At 45.6% G+C, this 23,617-nt stretch overlaps 1 protein-coding gene across 1 annotated transcript in view; it reads right to left on the reverse strand.

The window, feature by feature from the left end:
- The window catches only part of RP1 (RP1 axonemal microtubule associated), a 659,535-nt gene that overhangs the window by 212,985 nt on the left and 422,933 nt on the right, over positions 1–23,617 (reverse strand). Inside the window, exons 35-37 of the mRNA XM_044295389.1 lie at positions 22,085–22,251; positions 6,375–6,594; positions 2,523–2,677 (exon numbers count right to left, since the gene is read on the reverse strand). Of these exons, the coding sequence (XP_044151324.1) occupies positions 2,523–2,677; positions 6,375–6,594; positions 22,085–22,251 (542 nt within the window). The remainder of the gene's footprint in view (positions 1–2,522; positions 2,678–6,374; positions 6,595–22,084; positions 22,252–23,617) is intronic.

Consider the following 23,617-nt stretch of genomic DNA (forward strand, 5'->3'; position numbering starts at 1 on the left):
ATTTACCAAAATTGCAAGTGTGGAGGAATCAAAAAACAAAATGCAATTCTGCCACAGTTACCTATGCGGTAAAACTGACCCATGCCCTGCATTCTCTGGGTCAGTACAATTACAACAATACCAATTTGTATAGTTTTTCTTGTGTTTTAATACTTCAAAATTTGGGGAAAAAAAGTGTTTAGTTTCATTGCCATATCCTGACCCTCTACAGAGGTTTGGAGGTCACATTTTTTCTATGGGGCGATCTCTACATTGGAGTGTGCATGACTTTTTGATCACTTTTAATTAAATGTTTTTGGGAGGTGAAGCGACAAAATCCTAGAGAACCCGTTTAAATTTAGATTTAAAATGTTAGAGGATGTTGAAAAGGGAAACTACCCATTAATACTCACCTTCAAAATCCACTGGAGCAGTTTGAAGCATTAGATTAAATTATCTGTAACTTTACTGCCATCAGATATTAAATATAATGTGCGACTGACCTAACATTAATGAACTATGATCTAGACTGAATCATCCCAGAAACTATTTATCGACTGTTATATTCTGTGTTTCCTTGTCCGTTTATAAATTATGAGTCACTAATAGTGAGAAATACGTGCAATAAATATTCAGTGGTAGTGTTAAGTAAAACTTTTAATTACTATGTGTTAGAAAAAAGAAAGGGGATAAGCAAAGTGCTTATGACAGATTTTAACTTGTTTTAATTGTAATATTCTTGTTATTCGGAGAGTTAAAAAAAAAAAAAAATGAATTTTAAAATATCTTGTAGGTATTGCCATCTGGGACTTTTTTGTAATATCAATGGGTTCGTGTCTCCCCTCTGGGACTTACTACTTTCTCAAGAATAGGACCCCACCGTGAATGGACATGTAAGCTTTCTCCATTCAGTGCAATAGGACTTTCCAAAATAGCCAAGTGTATTTGCTTAGTCTATTATTGGAAGTCCCATAGCAGTGAAAGGACAGGGCACCCTACATGTGCAGCATGCTCTCCATTCATGGTGGGGCTCTGTTCTTGAGATAACAGCAGGTCCCAGAGGTTGGACCTGCATCTACTCTATTCTTATGCCAAAAACGTCCAGGTGAAACAACCCCTTTAATAAAGTAGGATTTCTACATGACAACTCTTTCGTTCTCAGGGACATAGGCCACCACCTGAGGTGTCCAGCAGCAGCTTACTCTCTTTTCTCCACTGACAACACATGCACAATCAGCAAATTTTAATAAATTAGCTGTTTGCTTAATGAGTGTGAGGCCAACAAGTATCTCATATGTATGGTCAGTCAAAGACATCGAGAGAGCAACATGCGTACATGACCACCTGTATACTTCTCAGCTATATAGAACCTCCAAATGGCCATTGAGGAGGTTGGATGTTGGAGGCAAAGTTTTCATAATCCCCTTTTGACTGAACCTAAAGTTGACTAAAATAAACAAATGATTCTGTAGTGTGTCAGCCCAGCTATAGATGCCACAGTTGACCACAGAACAAAATGCCAACCGCAGTTCCCCCCTCAATCATTAACACCTCCCATTTATTTCAATGGGAACTGAGTTGCAGTACGTTGGTATGGGTCGGACCCTAACCAATCTTTAAAACATTTCCAGCTTGGAAAACCCTTTTAATCTTTGATCTTCAAATCTTGGAGCAAATCTGGGCAGGCCTGCCTTAGCTTGGAATGAGTCTAAATGGGAATGTAATGGATCTAGGCATTACAATCACAATTAAGTCTATTTGAAGCCGGCAGCACCATAGATCCAAGATCTAGAGATCTTTGGGCTAAAAACTGAAGCGACACACCATGCTCATATTGCGAGTTGTGTTTTTTCAAGAGATTGGTTGGAGTTCCAGCTCACACATCTCTACCAACCCTTATGACATGGAGAGGTTTCTGTGAACATTTTGTTATTAGGCTACTTTCACACTTGCGGCAGTGTGATCCGGCGGGCAGTTCCGTTGCCGGAACTGTCCGCCGGATCCGCCGATCTGCATGTAACTGAAAGCATTTTTGAGACGCATCTGGATCCGTCTCACAAATGCATTGCAAGAACGGATCCATCTCTCCGCATGTCATGCGGACAGACGGATCCATCTTGTATCTTTTTTTATATTTTTACCGGTCTGCGCATTCGTAGGCCGGAAGGACGCATCCGGCATTACGGTATTTTGAATACCGCATCCGGCACTCATACATTTCTATGGGGAAAAATGCCGGATCATTCGGCATTCAGGCAAGTGTTCCGTTTTTTTCACCGGAGCATGCTGATCAGTCAAAAGAACTTAACTGAAGACATCCTGATGCATCCTGAACGGATTACTCTCCATTCAGAATGCACGGGGATATGCCTGTTCAGTTCTTTTCCGGTATTGAGCCCCTAGGATGGAACTCAGTGCCGGAAAAGAAAAACGCTAGTGTGAAAGTACCCTTACATGCTGATTAATATAATAATGAAGTCACTCAGTACTTTGTTCTATACATACAACCAAAAAAAACATTGTGTATTGAATCCTGAGTTTACCTTGTTTCGTGTAAATTTGTCTCCGGGGGTGGATGATTTATACAGTTGTCTTGCACCTGAGTCTCCTCTCTCTCCATAGAGAGTTATATATACATTAGCAAATGTCTCTGCTCCCCAGTGATCACCAATGTGCACAGACACAATGTACTGATTAACTGAAAGGAAATTATTAAGGCAGTCAGAATAAAGCATTCACCAGACTCAACCAACTCCTAATATAGAGATGGTAAAGTATAAAGTTTCTCCTCAACAGAAGATGATTTTGTCAACACATGATCCCATCAAGATTTATCAACATGAAAAGCGGAAAAATGCAAAATAGAAAAATCACATTCTTAAAATTTAAGCTTTTAATTTAAACTATTTAACTTTAAATATTTGATAGTACTTTTCTTTTCATGTATGACAGTAATATGATTTGAACATTGCACATAATTAGTGACCTATCTAGTATATATTTCTATATCTATCTATCTATCTCATATCTACTAGTGTTGATCGAGCACCGTAGTGCTCTGGTCGAACACCCAAGTATAATGGAAGTCAATGGGAGAACCCGAGCATTCAACCAGGTAACCCCTGCTCTGAAGAGGGGAGGGTGCCTGGTTCATAGGAAAATGTCAGAAATTGATGGAAACACCACTGAAATGGTTCAGGAACAGCATGGGGAGGATGTTTGGATGTATCTTTGACCAGGTCGATGCTGGGAACGATGTTGTCAGATTAGTACGCCACTTTTGACAATAATATGCACAAAACCAAAGATGAAATCGATTTTAGAGGAAAAATTATTTCCTGTATATTTACTTGTATATAAAGTGCAAGTTCAGACAAAAAATGTTGTTGATTTTCGGAACTGGGGCCATGATTAAGAGGGATGGCCGATGGCATCCGTATTGCGGCGCTAGAGGTGAAATTTGTGGACTGGCGCAAGACGAACCACAGTGAAAGCATTTGCCAAGAATGTTTTCATTAATCAACAATGAAAGTCGGAGGTTCGAAGGTGGTCATCAGGTGGCGTAATTCCGATGACCTGCCGAGCAGCTTCCAGGAAGCCAAAGTCTTTGGGTTCCGGTGGGAGTATGGTTGCAAAGTTGAAACTTAAACTAATTGACGGAAGGGCACCACCAGGAGTGGAGCCTGCGGCTTAATTTGACTCAACACAGCAAACCTCACCCGGCCCGGACACAGAAAGGATTGACAGATTAATAGCTCTTTCTTGATTCTGTGGGTGGTGGTACATGGCCGTTCTGAGTTGGTGGAGCAATTTGTCTGGTTAATTCGGACCAACGAGACTCCTCCGTGCTAATTAGTTATGTGACCCCCGGCAGTGAGGATTGTGTTGACCAGATTCTTATGGGAGAGTGCCTGCTGCTTAGCTGACCATCGAAAAAATTATGGCTGAGGGCCTGCAGGTGAGCTAACCATCGCAAACATTATGGGCGAGGACCTGCTGCCACTTTGTTGACTCTAGATAACTTCTGCCTGATCGCACGTCCCAGTGACGTCGATGATCCATTTGGATGTCTGCACTATAAACTTTTGATGTTCTTTTATGCGCCTAACATGGTGACCACGGGTAACGGGGAATCAGTGTTCGATTCCGGAGAGGCATCCTGAGAAACGGCTACCACATCCAAGGAAGGCAAGCGGGGGGCGCGCAAATTACCCACTTGCGACTGTCAGAAGAGGACACCATCTATTGAAAAATTAAATTTTATGTCACAGAAATTTTTTAGAAGCGCACACATTACACAGCAGATGTGGGCCTGGTCAGGTCAGTGTCAGAAGCGGACACTGTCTATGGAAAAAGTGCACTCGATGTCACTGATATTTTAGAAATGCACACACTTTAAACAGGAGATGTGGCATGGATAATAACTGCCCGCAGCGGACCCCGTCTACGGAAAAAGTGCACTGGATGTCACTGATATTTTTGGAATGCGCACACTTTAAACAGGAGATGTGGCGCGGATAATAACTATCCGCAGCGGACACCGTCTACGGAAAAAGTGCACTGGATGTCACTGATATTTTAGAAATGTGCACACTTTAAACAGGAGATGTGGCGCGGATAATAACTGCCCGCAGCGGACCCTGTCTACGGAAAAAGTGCACTGGATGTCACTGATATTTTAGAAATGCGCACACTTTAAACAGGAGATGTGGCGTGGATAATAACTGCCCGCAGCGGACTCCGTCTATGGAAAAAGTGCACTGGATGTCACTGATATTTTAGAAATGCGCACACTTTAAACAGGAGATGTGGCGTGGATAATAACTATCCGCAGCGGACCCCGTCTATGGAAAAAGTGCACTGGATGTCACTGATATTTTAGAAATGCACACACTTTAAACAGGAGATGTGGCATGGATAATAACTGCCCGCAGCGGACCCCGTCTACGGAAAAAGTGCACTGGATGTCACTGATATTTTTGGAATGCGCACACTTTAAACAGGAGATGTGGCGCGGATAATAACTATCCGCAGCGGACACCGTCTACGGAAAAAGTGCACTGGATGTCACTGATATTTTAGAAATGCGCACACTTTAAACAGGAATTGTGGCGCGGATAATAACTGCCCGCAGCGGACCCCGTCTACGGAAAAAGTGCACTGGATGTCACTGATATTTTAGAAATGCGCACACTTTAAACAGGAGATGTGGCGCGGATAATAACTGTCCGCAGCGGACACCGTCTATGGAACAAGTGCACTGGATGTCGCTGATATTTTAGGGATGCGCACACTTTAAATAGGAGATGTGGCAGGGATAATTTAACTGTCCGCAGCGGCCTATTACACAGTATTTTGCGCAGGATGCGCTACAAACATATATTGCTGCTGTCACTCACAAAAGTCCTTAAAAGGACTTTTGGGTCTCTGAAACGTTTTTGTACAGAAATAATATTCAATTACACTCCCTAAACTGTCTGTCCCTTCCTATATAGCACCCAATGACGCGTTCCGGCCAGCCAATCACTGTAATGCCAGTACCCAACATGGCTACTAACATTACAGTGAGGGCAGTACTTACCTGCACGTTTATTGGCTGATTAGCAGCCGCGAAACTGAAGCATTGCGCTCAAGCACATGTGTTACTCGTCCGAGTACCGCCATGTGCCAAGCATAGCGATGCTCGAGCCGAACTGGTATTTGGCCGAGCATGCTCACTCAACACTAATATCTATCGATCTATCTCATATGTATCTATCATATATCTACAGTGCTTCAAAAATGTATTCAAACCCCTTGAACTTTTTTCACGTTACACCCACAAATGATATTTGTATTGGGATTATATGTGATAGACCAACACAAAGTAACAAGTATGTGTGAAGTGACAATAAAATGAGACATGGTTTTCAATTTTTTTTTATAATGATTGTATTGTCTTTAACATTGCCAAGACGGATCCGTCATTAACTCCATTGAAAGTCAATGGTGGACGGATAAGTTTTCTATTGTATCAGAGAAATCCATCCCCATTGACTTGCATTGTGGGTCATGACAGATCCGTCTTGCCTGCATCCGATGACGGAAAGCAATGCGCAGCATGCTGCAGTTTGCTCTCTAGTATGAGAATGCAACCAAACAGAAAGGAATGCGTTCTGTTGAGTTACGTCTTGTCCCCATTGACAATGAATGGGGACAAAACTTAAGCGTTTTCTTCCGGTATTGAGCCCCTATGACGGATCTCAATACCAGAAAATATTAACGCTACTGTGAAAGTAGCCTTAGGAGCTTACATTCTGTTTATCATGTATTTTATGTGTTTATACATATATTTAATTTACATTTTGAGTATAATTCAGGTAATATTCAAGCATTTAATGGAGTCTTATATTTACCAGGTATAAGTTCTTGTTGATTACTCAAGAGTGGAAATTCTTTTATTACTTCTGCCTCTTCAGCATCCACAAAGAGCCAGCAGTTACTGTCAAATTGCATCTCTTGCCTGGTTTCTTGTTCTACCATCTCAATACTTGTCAAATGCCATCCTGGCGCAGAAGGAACGTGATCACAGACAATGCGGATCTTATATATCTCTCCAATATCTTTGATCTTTACCTGTTTAATTTGCATAAAATGAGTGGAAACTGAGTAAAAAGAATTCAGGTTAAAACTGTAGAAATGCTGAACTATCAGCATTCTCAGAACACTACTGGTAATGCTTTATACACTACCAGTCAAGAATAGTCTTTAGGATGGGGTGCACAACAAAATACATATATATTTATTTTGTTTCTCTTTTGCTCCTTTGGTTCTCCTGCCTGATTCAAGCTGCATGTGAGAGTCACAGTGGGTGTCTGTTTACCTCACCCTTCGCTTGAGCAACATATAGAATGTTGACCCAAATTAGTGTAGACCCTTCCAAGCCTGGTAGTCTCTTGCATCTTTGCCAGAAGCTGACAACAGTCTTGGACATGGAAAAAGGACATGGGTTAGGAATTTACCCAGCCAAGATACTGTGCATGGTTGTGCTGGGACGGTTGCCATACAGACCAGTCAAGTGCCAACTGGTCGACCTATCAGTGAGGCTTCCAGGCGAGTCAATCAGGTCCTGCCTCAGTGTTCAAGCCCAGAGCTAATCAAGGGACTTAAGTCTGGTACTCAATGATTGCAATTGCCTGTGATTTTGTTGTTCTGGTTCCTGCGCTATATGCTTATTATTTCTGAATCTGAACTTATGGTACTCTGAGTATGGCTGGTTTCTGGATTAACCCATTGTTTGCTGTTATGGCACTGTTTTGGCACTGTGTTTCTCCTGGTTCTGATCTTGCTTGTCTACTACTCCACCCCTGTCGTTCTGGTAGGTCTGTTTCTAGCAAGCTCTACTTCCTAACTCTGCAGACATAATTCCATCTTGCCTTGTGTCGGGCTCTAGGGGCAGCCTTAGCTTTCTACCAAACGGAGTGTTTAAAAAAGACTGGTAGCAGTTTCTGAATTTGCTGAGTGTTATTCTGGATGGTGACCATAGTTTTTCTGACAACACATCACATCTCTAAACCGTGTTGCTCCACAGCAGGGGTGAACTTGAAGAAAACAAGGTGGAGAGGTGGCTGTCCATACATACGGCTCTTTCCAGTTAATGGGATCTGCGAATCAGTATTCTCCCATAAACTACAATGGAGAGAGCCATACACATGCACAGTACCCCAATCTCTAGATATCCACACAGGGGAGCAGGGTGCACCCAGAAGTGAAACTCTCACCTATCAGACTTTTATGCCATGTATAGTCTTTATGTCATAATTGTCTTGAATGTAAGGTTTATTTGGTCCTTGGGAGTGTTGCAATCTGATCAAAACAAGGTTCTTCACCTTTTCTCTATCAGCCCAGTACTGAGCTGGATGCAAACACTTTTCATGTGTACAGTGGGAGGTATATGAGAATTTAGCTCAGGAATAGCAGAAATGCTGTGAAAAAAAAGCTGCTTAAAAGAAAACTGTCATATTTTCATTAAAAAAATCAATTTTAGCATATGTTGCTGCTGCAGCAGCATTATGCATAAAGCAATCTTTAGTTTCTTCACTTACCACTGTTTTCCTTGAGTTTTCCCCTTAGTTACGGCTGTTTTGAATCCTACATTATGAGGATCTTCTCAAGATGTCTCTTCTGCCAGTTCTCTGAGGCCAAAACTGCACCCCCTCAGGTCACAAACAAACTTGCTGTAGCCAGCAGCTTCCTGCCAGCCAATCAGATTGGATTACTGAGACACGCCTCCTCACTCTGAAGCCTAATGCAGGCATGCAGTGTGAAGGACCGCCCCTCTGTCTTCCTAGCCGGAGACAGATGAGCCATAGCAACGGTCTTTTAAGGGAGCAGTGGAAAGGGACAGGGGATATTAATGAAAGCTGTTATTATAAGGTAATTACAGATCTTTTGACAATCATTGACAGACTAACCCAGGTATACATGCCTAGCTCTAATAGGCTGGCAAATAAAAAAAAATATGACAGTTACCCTTTAATGATTCAATAAAAACACATGATACCTACAGCTAATTTATAGATTCTATCATATAAACTGTTTCTTTCAGCCAGACACATTTGAGACGTTATTAGACTAATACCGCTCTTATTACTATAATGTAACTGATATAATAGGCTCGGCTTTCTCCTGCAAGATACTAAACACACTAAGGAAACATTCAGTTAAACAATCTGTTGTATGGAACATGCCCACGTCAAGCAAAAGGATTAATGTAATGCAACTGGAGAACATTCGGAAACCAAAGGCAAGCACTATGCGGTAACTTATACTACAGCAAATCAATGTGTGTACGATCAATAGACACCATAATGCTATTAAAAGGCCAGTAACATATTAAGTGAAGCTATGGTACATTGTACAGGGACTATTGAATGTTCATACATTTCGCGCCATCTGATTTTTCATTTTGATGCGTGTGCCAGCTTAGTTTATGGCTTTATGTTTTTAGAACAGTCACATAGATACTGACGAGTATACAGTATTTACAGTACAGTATAGTTCTTTTATGTACTGATAGTATACTAAGCAGGATTCCAGAATTATATGGGCACTTGAGTGACAGAATCAAAGTATGCTCTCTTATGCCTCAACTCCCCTCCAATATACTGTACACAAGTAATGTCACCAACGGCACTGAGGGTATGTTCACATGTAGTGTTTCTTCTATAGTTTTAACACTCATTTTATGACAATGCAGGAATATATTTATAGGATTGTACAAGTGATGGTCCATCATCAGTATAGGCCATCAATGTCTGATGGGCGGAGGGTTTAACACCTCACACCCTCACCAATCAGCTGCTGCTCCAAAAGATGACGTCTGAACTGCACAGCTCCACAGAGCGGGTTACTGCAGCGCTGCTTCCATTCATTGCAATAGCCAGCTACTTCACTACATAATGGACGGAGCTGTGTAGTTCAAGTGCTGACTTCTGGTGTTGGATCTACTGCAGAACAGCTGATCAATTGGGAATGTCATACCCTTGCCAATCAGATATGGCCTATACTGATGACCATGGACAACCCCTTTAAGGGGAGAGAGTCAGATGATCAGAAGAATTCCTTTTTTATTTTTAAAGGGAATCTGTCATCCCAATTTCTACTGGCTCTTGTTCCCCCATTGTCAGCCCCCAGAGCTGTGGTAAAATACATGGTACGGACTGTTGTGCATGCGCACATGAGTCCTCTCCATTATCTTACAACAGAGCAGCAGAAAGAAAATAACAAATAGTGATGTATTACTGAAGATAGAGGATTTCCTGTAACTGGTTTTATTCCAACTACTTTTTTAATTTTGTGTCATCATAGCTATGTGATGTTATGTATTTCACAACATGAGTTGTTCTTAGGGTTTAATTTATATCTTTTATAACTTTTTATAGGAAAAATGCAGAAAAAAAACCCAAAAATTTAATTGATCAACGTAAATAATGTATTAAGTTTACTGTATATGTTGTAAAGGCAGAGCCGTTTCTAGGGGCGGGCGGGACGGGCGGCCGCCCGGGGCGCTGTCAGAAGCAGGGGCGCCCGTTGAGGTAAAAAGAAAAAAAAATTGGGTTATGTAGGTAAAGGTTCGGGCGGCCGGCCGGCTCAGTGCTGCGCAGCCTGCCTGCGCTGCAGACTGCTGAGTTGTTAATGTAGCGTGGCCGAGCTCTGTTCGGTCCGGCCCGGGGTACAGGAGCATTTGTTTCCTGTACCCGGCCGGACTGAAAGGAAGTGCACACTAAGTGAGCACTTCCTGTCAGCCGGGTACAGGAAACAAAAGCTCCTGTACCGCGGAGCGAACAGAGCTCGGCCACGCTACATTAGAGGTGACATTGACAAGGGGGAGGAAATGAGAGTGACGGGGGGGGGGGGAGTAGAATGATAGTGACAAGGGGGGTGGAGGGAGTAGAATGAGAGTGACAAGGGGGGTGGGGGGGAGTAGAATGAGAGTGACAAGGGGGTGGGGGGGAGTAGAATGAGAGTGACAAGGGGGTGGGGGGAGTAGAATGAGAGTGACAAGGTGGGGGGGAGTAGAATGAGAGTGACAAGGTGGGGGGGAGTAGAATGAGAGTGACAAGGTGGGGGGGGAGTAGAATGAGAGTGACAAGGGGGTGGGGGGAGTAGAATGAGAGTGACAAGGGGGGTGGGGGGAGTAGAATGAGAGTGACAAGGGGGGTGGGGGGAATAGAATGAGAGTGACAAGGGGGGTGGGAGAAGAGAGTGACAAGGGAGGGGGGAGAAGAGAGTGACAAGGGAGGGGGGAGAAGAGAGTGACAAGGGAGGGGGGAGAAGAGAGTGACAAGGGAGGGGGGAGAAGAGAGTGACAAGGGAGGGGGGAGAAGAGAGTGACAAGGGAGTCCGCAGAGCCAGACCAAGAGCCAGACTGCAGCCAGAGACCAGATCATCTAATTGTCCTGGTGGTAAGTAGACAATGCAATATGTGTATTATTTAATTGTTTAGTTATTAATACTACATTTTGCGGACCGCACATTGCCGGCACTAAGAGAATATGCCTATTCTTGTCCGTTATTGGGGACAAAAATAGGACATGTACTATTTTTTTTCAGGATCGGAATTGCGGATCCGGGTCCGCAATTCCGGATCTGATAAGGGGGGGGGGGGCGTCAATTTTTATCTTGCCTAGGGCGGCAAAAATCCTTGCATCGGCCCTGGTCAGAAGGGGGGCGCCGGCAGGGGCGCCCTTTTGTCGTTTCTCGGCCGTGCGCCCTGGCTCCCTCCCTCTGACATCTCTTCTGACCTGCGCCCGAGTGCCGAGTCCTCTCACTCTTCAGACAGTGCGGGCGGCACTTACTGACGTCACGCACCTGATCCTCCCACTAGGCGGCGCAGGCGCGTGACATACAGTGAGTGAGCGCCGCACTGCCAGCCTGTTACCGCCCTGAGCCCCTGAGCAGTGCTGATGCCTGCTGTGAGGCGAGTGATGGTCTGGGGGGGGCATTAATTACAATGGGGGGGATGGGGGTTATTACAATGGGGGGGGGGCATTAATTACAATGGGGGGAATTAATTACAATGGGGGGGTCACTGTGGGAGACATGAAAATGGGGGCCACTGTCACTGTGGGGGACATTAAGTTTAATAAGGATCACTATGGACATTATTTAGAATGGAGGCTGCTGTTGGTGTCATTACTCATTATAACTGTATAATGTCTGATAGGCCTAGTCCTGAGCTGAGTTATATTACCCTGCCCATGCCCTGTATAATAATGTACCCATCCCTGATACCCCTTAGTTATATTACCCCGCTGGAGTAATATAACTAAGGGGTATCAGGGTACATTATTATACAGGGCAGGGTAATATAACTCAGGACTAGGCCTATCAGACATTATACAGTTATAATGACATCCACAGCAGCCTCCATTCTAAATAATGTCCATAGTGATCCTTATTAAAAATAATGTCCCCCAGCAGGCAGGCAGTGCGGGCGGCGGCGCTCACTCACTGTACCTCACGCACTGCGTGACGTACAGTGAGTGAGGTGAGCACCGCCGCCCACACTGCCTGCCTGTTACCGCCCGCCCGGAGCAGTGCTGAGAAAGAAGCCTGCTGTGAGTGAGAGCCTGAGTCTATGGGACAGTGGGTCACTGTGACCGTCCGTGCAATGTGGTTCCACATTTTTTACAATGGGGAGACACTTATTTCATCGAGCAGTTTACCTAGAAACTGCACTGTGTAAAGGTTATATGTAGGGTTGAGCGAATCAACTTCGGATGAAACATTTGAAGTTGATTCACATAAAACTTTGCTCCAATACTGTATGGAGCGAGGGCTCCGTACAGTTTCTAGAATGTATTGGCTCAGATGAGCCGAAGTTATTACTTCACGAAGTCTTGCGTGACTTTGCGTAATAACTTCATAGATTAATTTTTACTGTAAAAAAAAAACATTTTGCAAACTCGGGTTCGGTTCCAAGTGGTACCTTGGAACCGAACCCGATTTCGGGAAATGTTTTTTTACAGTAAAAATGAATCTATGAAGTTATTACGCAAAGTCACACGAGACTAGGGATGAGCGAACTCAAACTGTATAGTTCGGGTTCGTACCGAATTTTGGGGTGTCCGTGACACGGACCCGAACCCGGACATTTTCGTAAAAGTCCGGGTTCGGGTTCGGTGTTCGTCGCTTTCTTGGCGCTTTTGTGACGCTTTCTTGGCGCTTTTTGAAAGGCTGCAAAGCAGCCAATCAACAAGCGTCATACTACTTGCCCCAAGAGGCCGTCACAGCCATGCCTACTATTGGCATGGCTGTGATTGGCCAGAGCACCATGTGACCCAGCCTCTATTTAAGCTGGAGTCACATAGCGCCGCCCGTCACTCTGCTCTGATTAGCGTAGGGAGAGGTTGCGGATGCGACAGTAGGGCGAGATTAGGCAGATTAACTCCTCCAAAGGACTTCACTTGATTAATCGATCGATCTGCAGCTGTGCATCATTGAGCTGCTGAAATTCAAATGCTCACTCACTGTTTTTAGGCTGCCCAGACCGTTTGTCAGTCACTTTTTTCTGGGGTGATCGGCGGCCATTTTGTGTCTTGTGCGGTGCTGCGACCAAGTGCATCCAAGCTGCGACCAAGTGCATTTAACCCTCAATGGTGTGGTTGTTTTTTGGCTAAAGCCTACATCAGGGTGAAGCTGTCACACCAAGTGCATTTAACCAGCAATAGTCTGTTCATTTTTTGGCCATATACTAAATCAGGGGCAAGCTGCGCCTGTCACCAAGTGCATTTAACCCTCAATGGTGTGGTTGTTTTTTGGCTAAAGCCTACATCAGGGTGAAGCTGTCACACCAAGTGCATTTAACCAGCAATAGTCTGTTTATTTTTTGGCCATATACTACATCAGGGGCAAGCTGCGCCCGTCACCAAGTGCATTTAACCCTCAGTAGTGTGGTTCGTCAAGCTGTGACACCAAGTGCATTTAACCAGCAATAGTCTGTTCATTTTTTGGCCATATACTACATCAGGGGCAAGCTGCGCCCGTCACCAAGTGCATTTAACCCTCAGTAGTGTGGTTGGTCAAGCTATCACACCAAGTGCATTTAACCAGCAATAGTCTGTTCATTTTTTGGCCATATACTAAATCAGGGGCAAGCTGCGCCCGTCACCAAGTGCATTTAACCAGCAATAGTCTGTTCATTTTTTGGCCATATACTACATCAGGGGCAAGCTGCGCCCGTCACCAAGTGCATTTAACCCTCAGTTGTGTGGTTGGTCAAGCTATCACACCAAGTGCATTTAACCAGCAATAGTCTGTTCATTTTTTGGCCATATACTAAATCAGGGGCAAGCTGCGCCCGTCACCAAGTGCATTTAACCAGCAATAGTCTGTTCATTTTTTGGCCATATACTACATCAGGGGCAAGCTGCGCCCGTCACCAAGTGCATTTAACCCTCAGTAGTGTGGTTGGTCAAGCTATCACACCAAGTGCATTTAACCAGCAATAGTCTGTTCATTTTTTGGCCATATACTAAATCAGGGGTAAGCTGCGCCCGTCACCAAGTGCATTTAACCAGCAATAGTCTGTTCATTTTTTGGCCATATACTACATCAGGGGCAAGCTGCGCCCGTCACCAAGTGCATTTAACCCTCAGTAGTGTGGTTCGTCAAGCTGTGACGCCAAGTGCATTTAACCAGCAATAGTCTGTTCATTTTTTGGCCATATACTACATCAGGGGCAAGCTGCGCCCGTCACCAAGTGCATTTAACCAGCAATAGTGTGGTTATTTTTTGGCCATATCCCAGTCTAATTCTGTCACTAAATCCATACCGGTCACCCAGCGCCTAAATACTAGGCCTCAAATTTATATCCCGCTAAATCTCTCGTTACCGCTGTCCTGTTGTGGCTGGGAAAGTTATTTAGTGTCCGTCAAAGCACATTTTTTGTTCTGGGTTGAAGTACAATTCCCAATTTAGCAATTTCATAATTAAGTGGTTCCTGCTATATCAGAGCTATTTGAAATCTATCCCTAAAAGGGTATATAATATTCAAGGTGCACATAGGGTCATTCAGAATAACTTCACACACACGCTACTGTGCATTTCCAAGTCTAATTCTGTCGCTAAATCCATACCGGTCACCCAGCGCCTAAATACTAGGCCTCAAATTTATATCCCGCTAAATCTCTCGTTACCGCTGTCCTGTTGTGGCTGGGAAAGTTATTTAGTGTCCGTCAAAGCACATTTTTTGTTCTGGGTTGAAATACAATTCCCAATTTAGCAATTTCATAATTTAGTGGTTTCTGCTATATCAGAGCTATTTGAAATCTATCCCTAAAAGGGTATATAATATTCAAGGTGCACATAGGGTCATTCAGAATAACTTCACACACACGCTACTGTGCATTTCCAAGTCTAATTCTGTCACTAAATCCATACCGGTCACCCAGCGCCTAAATACTAGGCCTAAAATTTATATCCCGCTGAATTTGAATACAATACATTGGGCCAAATAATATTTTTGTTGTTGTGGTGAACCATAACAATGAGAAAAACATCTAGTAAGGGACGCGGACGTGGACATGGTCGTGGTGGTGTTAGTGGACCCTCTGGTGCTGGGAGAGGACGTGGCCGTTCTGCCACATCCACACGTCCTAGTGTACCAACTACCTCAGGTCCCAGTAGCCGCCAGAATTTACAGCGATATATGGTGGGGCCCTAATGCCGTTCTAAGGATGGTAAGGCCTGAGCAGGTACAGGCATTAGTCAATTGGGTGGCCGACAGTGGATCCAGCACGTTCACATTATCTCCCACCCAGTCTTCTGCAGAAAGCGCACAGATGGCGCCTGAAAACCAACCCCATCAGTCTGTCACATCACCCCCATGCATACCAGGGAAACTGTCTCAGCCTCAAGTTATGCAGCAGTCTCTTATGCTGTTTGAAGACTCCGCTGGCAGGGTTTCCCAAGGGCATCCACCTAGCCCTTCCCCAGCGGTGAAAGATATAGAATGCACTGACGCACAACCACTTATGTTTCCTGATGATGAGGACATGGGAATACCACCTCAGCATGTCTCTGATGATGACGAAACACAGGTGCCAACTGCTGCGTCTTTCTGCAGTGTGCAGACTGAACAGGAGGTCAGGGATCAAGACTGGGTGGAAGACGATGCAGGGGACGATGAGGTCCTAGACCCCACATGGAATGAAGGTCGTGCCACTGACTTTCACAGTTCGGAGGAAGAGGCAGTGGTGAGACCGAGCCAACAGCGTAGCAAAAGAGGGAGCAGTGGGCAAAAGCAGAACACCCGCCGCCAAGAGACTCCGCCTGCTACTGACCGCCGCCATCTGGGACCGAGCACACCAAAGGCAGCTTCAAGGAGTTCCCTGGCATGGCACTTCTTCAAACAATGTGCTGACTGACAAGACCCGAGTGGTTTGCACGCTGTGCCATCAGAGCCTGAAGCGAGGCATTAACGTTCTGAACCTTAGCACAACCTGCATGACCAGGCACCTGCATGCAAAGCATGAACTGCAGTGGAGTAAACACCTTAAAACCAAGGAAGTCACTCAGGCTCCCCCTGCTACCTCTTCTGCTGCTGCCGCCTCGGCCTCTTCCTCCGCCTCTGGAGGAACGTTGGCACCTGCCGCCCAGCAAACAGGGGATGTACCACCAACACCACCACCACCACCTCCGTCACCAAGCGTCTCAACCATGTCACACGGCAGCGTTCAGCTCTCCATCTCACAAACATTTGAGAGAAAGCGTAAATTCCCACCTAGCCACCCTCGATCCCTGGCCCTGAATGCCAGCATTTCTAAACTACTGGCCTATGAAATGCTGTCATTTAGGCTGGTGGACACAGACAGCTTCAAACAGCTCATGTCGCTTGCTGTCCCACAGTATGTTGTTCCCAGCCGCCACTACTTCTCCAAGAGAGCCGTGCCTTCCCTGCACAACCAAGTATCCGATAAAATCAAGTGTGCACTGCGCAACGCCATCTGTGGCAAGGTCCACCTAACCACAGATACGTGGGACGGCCAGGGACGCTATATCTCCCTAACTGCACACTGGGTAAATTTAGAGCTGTTTGGCGCATGTCCTTCCGCCGCCAAGGATCGCAGGGCAACATTCTTTGCCTCCTGTTGCCACCTCCTCCTTCTCGGCTTCCTCCTCCTCTTCTTCCACCTGCTCATCCAGTCAGCCACACACCTTCACCACCAACTTCAGCACAGCCCGGGGTAAACGTCAGCAGGCCATTCTGAAACTCATATGTTTGGGGGACAGGCCCCACACCGCACAGGAGTTGTGGCGGGGTATAGAACAACAGACCGACGAGTGGTTGCTGCCGGTGAGCCTCAAGCCCGGCCTGGTGGTGTGCGATAATGGGCGAAATCTCGTTGCAGCTCTGGGACTAGCCAATTTGACGCACATCCCTTGCTTGGCGCATGTGCTGAATTTGGTGGTGCAGAAGTTCATTCACAACTACCCCGACATGTCAGAGCTGCTGCATAAAGTGCGGGCCGTCTGTTCGCGCTTCCGGCGTTCACATCCTGCTGCTGCTCGCCTGTCTGTGCTACAGCGTAACTTCGGCCTTCCCGCTCACCGCCTCATATGCGACGTGCCCACCAGGTGGAACTCCACCTTGCACATGCTGGACAGACTGTGCGAGCAGCAGCAGGCCATAGTGGAGTTTCAGCTGCAGCACGCACGGGTCAGTCGCACTACAGAACAGCACCACTTCACCACCAATGACTGGGCCTCCATGCGAGACCTGTGTGCCCTGTTGCGCTGTTTCGAGTACTCCACCAACATGGCCAGTGGCGATAAAGCCGTTATCAGCGTTACAATACCACTTCTATGTCTCCTTGAGAAAACACTTAGGGCGATGATGCAAGAGGAGGTGGCCCAGGAGGAGGAGGAGGAGGAGGAGGAGGAAGAGGGGTCATTTTTAGCACTTTCAGGCCAGTCTCTTCGAAGTGACTCAGAGGGAGGTTTTTAGCAACAGCAGAGGCCAGGTACAAATGTGGCCAGACAGGGCCCACTACTGGAGGACGAGGAGGACGAGGATGAGGAGGAGGTGGAGGAGGATGAGGATGAAGCATGGTCACAGCGGGGTGGCACCCAACGCAGCTCGGGTCCATCACTGGTGCGTGGCTGGGGGGAAAGGCAGGACGATGACGATACGCCTCCCACAGAGGACAGCTTGTCCTTACCCCTGGGCAGCCTGGCACACATGAGCGACTACATGCTGCAGTGCCTGCGCAACGACAGCAGAGTTGCCCACATTTTAACCTGTGCGGACTACTGGGTTGCCACCCTGCTGGATCCACGCTACAAAGACAATGTGCCCACCTTACTTCCTGCACTGGAGCGTGATAGGAAGATGCGCGTGTACAAGCGCACGTTGGTAGACGCGCTACTGAGAGCATTCCCAAATGTCACAGGGGAACAAGTGGAAGCCCAAGGCCAAGGCAGAGGAGGAGCAAGAGGTCGCCAAGGCAGCTGTGTCAATGCCAGCTCCTTTGAGGGCAGGGTTAGCATGGCAGAGATGTGGAAAACTTTTGTCAACACGCCACAGCTAACTGCACCACCACCTGATACGCAACGTGTTAGCAGGAGGCAACATTTCACTAACATGGTGGAACAGTACGTGTGCACACCCCTCCACGTACTGACTGATGGTTCGGCCCCATTCAACTTCTGGGTCTCTAAATTGTCCACGTGGCCAGAGCTAGCCTTTTGTGCCTTGGAGGTGCTGGCCTGCCCGGCGGCCAGCGTTTTGTCTGAACGTGTATTCAGCACGGCAGGGGGCGTCATTACAGACAAACGCAGCCGCCTGTCTACAGCCAATGTGGACAAGCTGACGTTCATAAAAATGAACCAGGCATGGATCCCATAGGATCTGTCCGTCCCTTGTCCAGATTAGACATTAACTACCTCCCCTTAACCATATATTATTGGACTCCAGGGCACTTCCTCATTCAATCCTATTTTTATTTTCATTTTACCATTATATTGCGAGGCTACCCAAAGTTGAATGAACCTCTCCTGTGTCTGGGTGCCGGGGCCTAAATATATGCCAATGGACTGTTCCAATGTTGGGTGACGTAAAGCCTGATTCTCTGCTATGACATGCAGAATGATTCTCTGCTGACATGAAGCCAGATTGTCTGTTACGGGACCTCTCTCCTCTGCCTGTGTGTGTGCTGGGCCTAAATATATGCCAATGGACTGTTGCAGTGGTGGCTGACGTGAAGCCTCATTCTCTGCTATGACATGCAGACTGATTCTCTGCTGACATGAAGCCAGATTCTCTGTTACGAGACCTCCCTCCTCTGCCTGGGTGCTGGGCCTAAATATATGACAATGGACTGTTGCACTGGTGGCTGACGTGAAGCCTCATTCTCTGCTATGACATGCAGACTAATTCTCTGCTGACATGAAGACAGATTCTCTGTTACGGGACCTCTCTCCTCTGCCTGTGTGTGTGCTGGGCCTAAATATATGCCAATGGACTGTTGCAGTGGTGGCTGACGTGAAGCCTCATTCTCTGCTATGACATGCAGACTGATTCTCTGCTGACATGAAGACAGATTCTCTGTTACGGGACCTCCCTCCTCTGCCTGGGTGCTGGGCCTAAATATATGCCAATGGACTGTTGCAGTGGTGGCTGACGTGAAGCCTCATTCTCTGCTATGACATGCAGACTGATTCTCTGCTGACATGAAGCCAGATTCTCTGTTACGGGACCTCCCTCCTCTGCCTGGGTGCTGGGCCTAAATATATGCCAATGGACTGTTGCAGTGGTGGCTGACGTGAAGCCTCATTCTCTGCTATGACATGCAGACTAATTCTCTGCTGACATGAAGACAGATTCTCTGTTACGGGACCTCTCTCCTCTGCCTGTGTGTGTGCTGGGCCTAAATATATGCCAATGGACTGTTGCAGTGGTGGCTGACGTGAAGCCTCATTCTCTGCTATGACATGCAGACTAATTCTCTGCTGACATGAAGACAGATTCTCTGTTACGGGACCTCTCTCCTCTGCCTGTGTGTGTGCTGGGCCTAAATATATGCCAATGGACTGTTGCAGTGGTGGCTGACGTGAAGCCTCATTCTCTGCTATGACATGCAGACTGATTCTCTGCTGACATGAAGACAGATTCTCTGTTACGGGACCTCCCTCCTCTGCCTGGGTGCTGGGCCTAAATATATGCCAATGGACTGTTGCAGTGGTGGCTGACGTGAAGCCTCATTCTCTGCTATGACATGCAAACTAATTCTCTGCTGACATGAAGCCAGATTCTCTGTTACGGGACCTCTCTCCTCTGCCTGGGTGCTGGGCCTAAATTTATGAAAATGGACTCTTACAGTGGTGGGTGACGTGAAGCCAGATTCTCTGCTATGGGACCTCTCTCCAATTGATTTTGGTTAATTTTTATTTATTTAATTTTTATTTTAATTCATTTCCCTATCCACATTTGTTTGCAGGGGATTTACCTACATGTTGCTGCCTTTTGCAGCCCTCTAGCTCTTTCCTGGGCTGTTTTACAGCCTTTTTAGTGCCGAAAAGTTCGGGTCCCCATTGACTTCAATGGGGTTCGGGACGAAGTTCGGATCGGGTTCGGATCCCGAACCCGAACATTTCCGGGATGTTCGGCCGAACTTCTCGAACCCGAACATCCAGGTGTTCGCTCAACTCTACACGAGACTTCTGAGCCAATAGATTCTAATACTGTATAGAACGAGCGCTTTGACCGAAGTTTTATGTTTCATCCGAAGTCGATTCGCTCATTCATAGTTATATGTAGTGATGAGCGAATCAAAGTCCACAAAGTAGACTTCAATCCAAATTTTAGGATAAATTTGATTCGGTAGTGAAATGATTTAACTTAAAATACTGTAAAAAATGAAAAAAATAACATTTACCTGAACCGTTTGCTCGCAACAGGTCTGCTACCACCATCTTGCTTGGAGATCTTGGCCGAAATCCTGTGTGCAGTGATGTATGATGACGTCATCTCAGGCTGCGTGAGATTTCACTACAGACCTTCAAGATGGCGGTGGCCGGTCCATCGCAAACAAATGGATCAGGTAACTATTATTTTCTTTTCTTTTTCTTTATTTTTATATTACACTCTGTTCTTAATATCAGATGTCGCAATCATGTATGAACACGGCATTGAGGGGTGTAATGGCTGCTTCCTGTCATTGTACTCACTACTTACAAAGAAATGCGCTTCATGATGAAGTAATTTGTCACAAAGCAGATTTTTTGGTAACATTCGACGAAGCAGCCGTATCAAATTTTTTAATACTTCGCTCATCACTAGTTAGGCTGAGTTCACACGGGCGAGATTTCCGCGCGGGTGCAATGCGGGAGGTGAACGCATTGCACCTGCACTGAATCTGGACCTATTCATTTCTATGGGACTGTGCACATGAGCGGTGATTTTCACGCATCACTTATGCGTTGCGTGAAAATCGCAGCATGCTCTATAGTGTGCGTTTATCACGGAACGCAGGCCCCATAGAAGTGAATGGGGCTGAGTGAAAATCGCAAGCATCCACAAGCAAGTGCGGATGCGGTGCGATTTTCACGCATGGTTGCTAGGTGACAGTCTATTCACTGTATTATTTTCCCTTATAACATGGTTATAAGGGGAAATAATAGCATTCTGAATACAGAATGCTTAGTAGGTGGTCAATTGAGGGTTAAAAAAATAAATAAATAATTAACTCACCTTCTCCTCTTGATCACGTAGCTGCCGGTCTCTTCTACCACGGTGATGGGCCATGTGATTGGAGCATGTGATCTGACGTCACCACAGGTCATTTAGCCGGCAGCTCATCATTAAAGAAGTATGAAGAGACCGGCAGCTACGTGATCAAGAGGAGAAGGTGAGTTAATTATTATTTTTTTTTAACCCTCAATTGACCACCTACTAAGCATTTTGTATTCAGAATGCTATTATTTTCCCTTGTAACCATGTTATAAGGGAAAATAATAACATCTACACAACACCGAACCCAAACCTGAACTTCTGTGAAGAAGTTCGGGTCTGGGTACCACAGTCGGTTTTTTATCACGCGCGTGCAAAACACATTTCACCCGCGCAATAAAAACTGAACATCGGAACGCAATCGCAGTCAAAACTGACTGCACTTGCGTATCTACTCGCGCGGGTTTGCCGCAATACACCGGGACGCATCCGGACCTAATCCGGACACGCTCGTGTGAACTCGGCCTTATATGTTTTCAAAAAGTCTGACTAAATTGGATGCGATGGGCAACTACTCCATTTTTCCTTTAAACCCATTTTGATACATTCCCCTCCACATTTTTTTCTCAAAGTACAAAAAGACTCATTAGCATAAAGTGACATTTGCTGTAAGTCAGTATAGTCATGCATGTATACCTTGGGTCCACTGAAGGGCCACAATCGTTTGCCTCTCTGATCTTTATATACTTTAGCACCACACTGTCCCCAATGGGGCTCACAATCAGAATTCCTTATCAGTATGTCTTTGGAGTGTGAAAGGAAACTGGAGAACCCGGAGGAAACCCACGCAAACACCAGCAGAACATACAAACTCCATGCAGATGTACTTACCAAAAACTCATCTTTAGAACCAGGAAAGAAATACCGTCTGTCAGAATTTTGCGGTAGGAAAATGTCATTTGTTTTCCCATGTGATCCATAAATAATTACATTAACTTTCATCTCATCGCTCAGTAAGGAATCATTTGCTGTGGTTATTTGTATATTCCAAAGTTTTCCTGCAACCAAAAGAATTGGATGTGATACATTAAAAATACTATGTAGTAGTAATGTCAGTAATGCTAATTTTACAATAGGTTTTCTAGGATTACAAAAATATGGCTAAAAACAGCGCCACATCTGTCCACAGGTTATGTCTGGTACTGCAGCTCTATTGAAGTGAATAGGGCTGAGTTTCAATGCCACATACAACTTGGTGTGGTGCTTCTGGCAGAAAGAAAACATGTTTTTCTTATCTTGGACAGCCCCTTTAACTCATTTTGGTTTTTGGAAATGTTGTAAAATAATGTGTATATTGTTACTAATAATGTGAATGGACCACACCAAAATAAACTTAGGCTAGGTGCTTACCACATTTGTGACCTGGATAACACAATTTTATGCTTTACAAAACATCTCATGCGTATAAGACTTTTTTTTGGCCTGGAGCTCTGTATCAGTGCGGACTGTGTAGTCTGCTCAGTTCTTGCTGCCCGTACCATTAATCCTGGCATGGGAGGCGTGAACTGAACAGGCCTCACCCAGGCTGCACTGATAGAGCACTCTGGATCACCTTACCACGGGAGCCCAGCACTGATTGAAGCTGGGTTCCTGCTGTAATGGCCAGGATCGGAGAAAACTCCAATGCCAGACGCTTAACTCTCTAGTCGCCACAATCTATAGCAACCACAGCATCTAGGCAGTCGGGGAACTACAACCGAGCCCTCAAATGCAATCATGGTGTGCTGATGTGTTGCCATACCAGTTCGGAGTCTAACATGACTGTCTGGCCATTAGTCTGAGCCACAGGCTCCGCCATTTAATAGACAGCTTGTCATCAGGGCATTATAAAAGTAATACATTTTAATCAATGATAAGTCCCATGTACCCCAACAAATGGTGCCAATGATACCAATGAAAGAAAGCAAACCCAGAAAACAAATCCTCAAACAACTACATCAGTGCAAAAATAAATAAGTTATAGCTCTTGCAATAAGGCTACATAAAGAGACGTGCTATTACTGTGCAAAAGTAGTGAAAAACACCTAAAACTATACATATTTGATATCACCATAATCATATTGACCCATAGAATAACAGTAACACGCATAGGCGTGCGCAGGCTATTGCATTAGGGTGTGCACCCTAAAGCACAAACACACGCCACACGTGCGTGGGGGCATGATCATCTGTGTGGAATCTGACACAGATGCGGGGGGGAAATCTGTGGATGACACTGTTATGGGGGGCCGGGGGATTTGTGGATGACACACATATATAGCAGCGCCAGCATCTTGTGCTATATGTGTCATGATCATACACAGATATCTACCCCCCCCCCCCATAACAGTGTCCCTGACAGTGACTGACCCCCAACAGGGGGTG

Source organism: Bufo gargarizans, chromosome 5 (assembly GCF_014858855.1).
Source record: "Bufo gargarizans isolate SCDJY-AF-19 chromosome 5, ASM1485885v1, whole genome shotgun sequence".
Classification (NCBI taxonomy): Eukaryota; Metazoa; Chordata; class Amphibia; order Anura; family Bufonidae; genus Bufo; species Bufo gargarizans.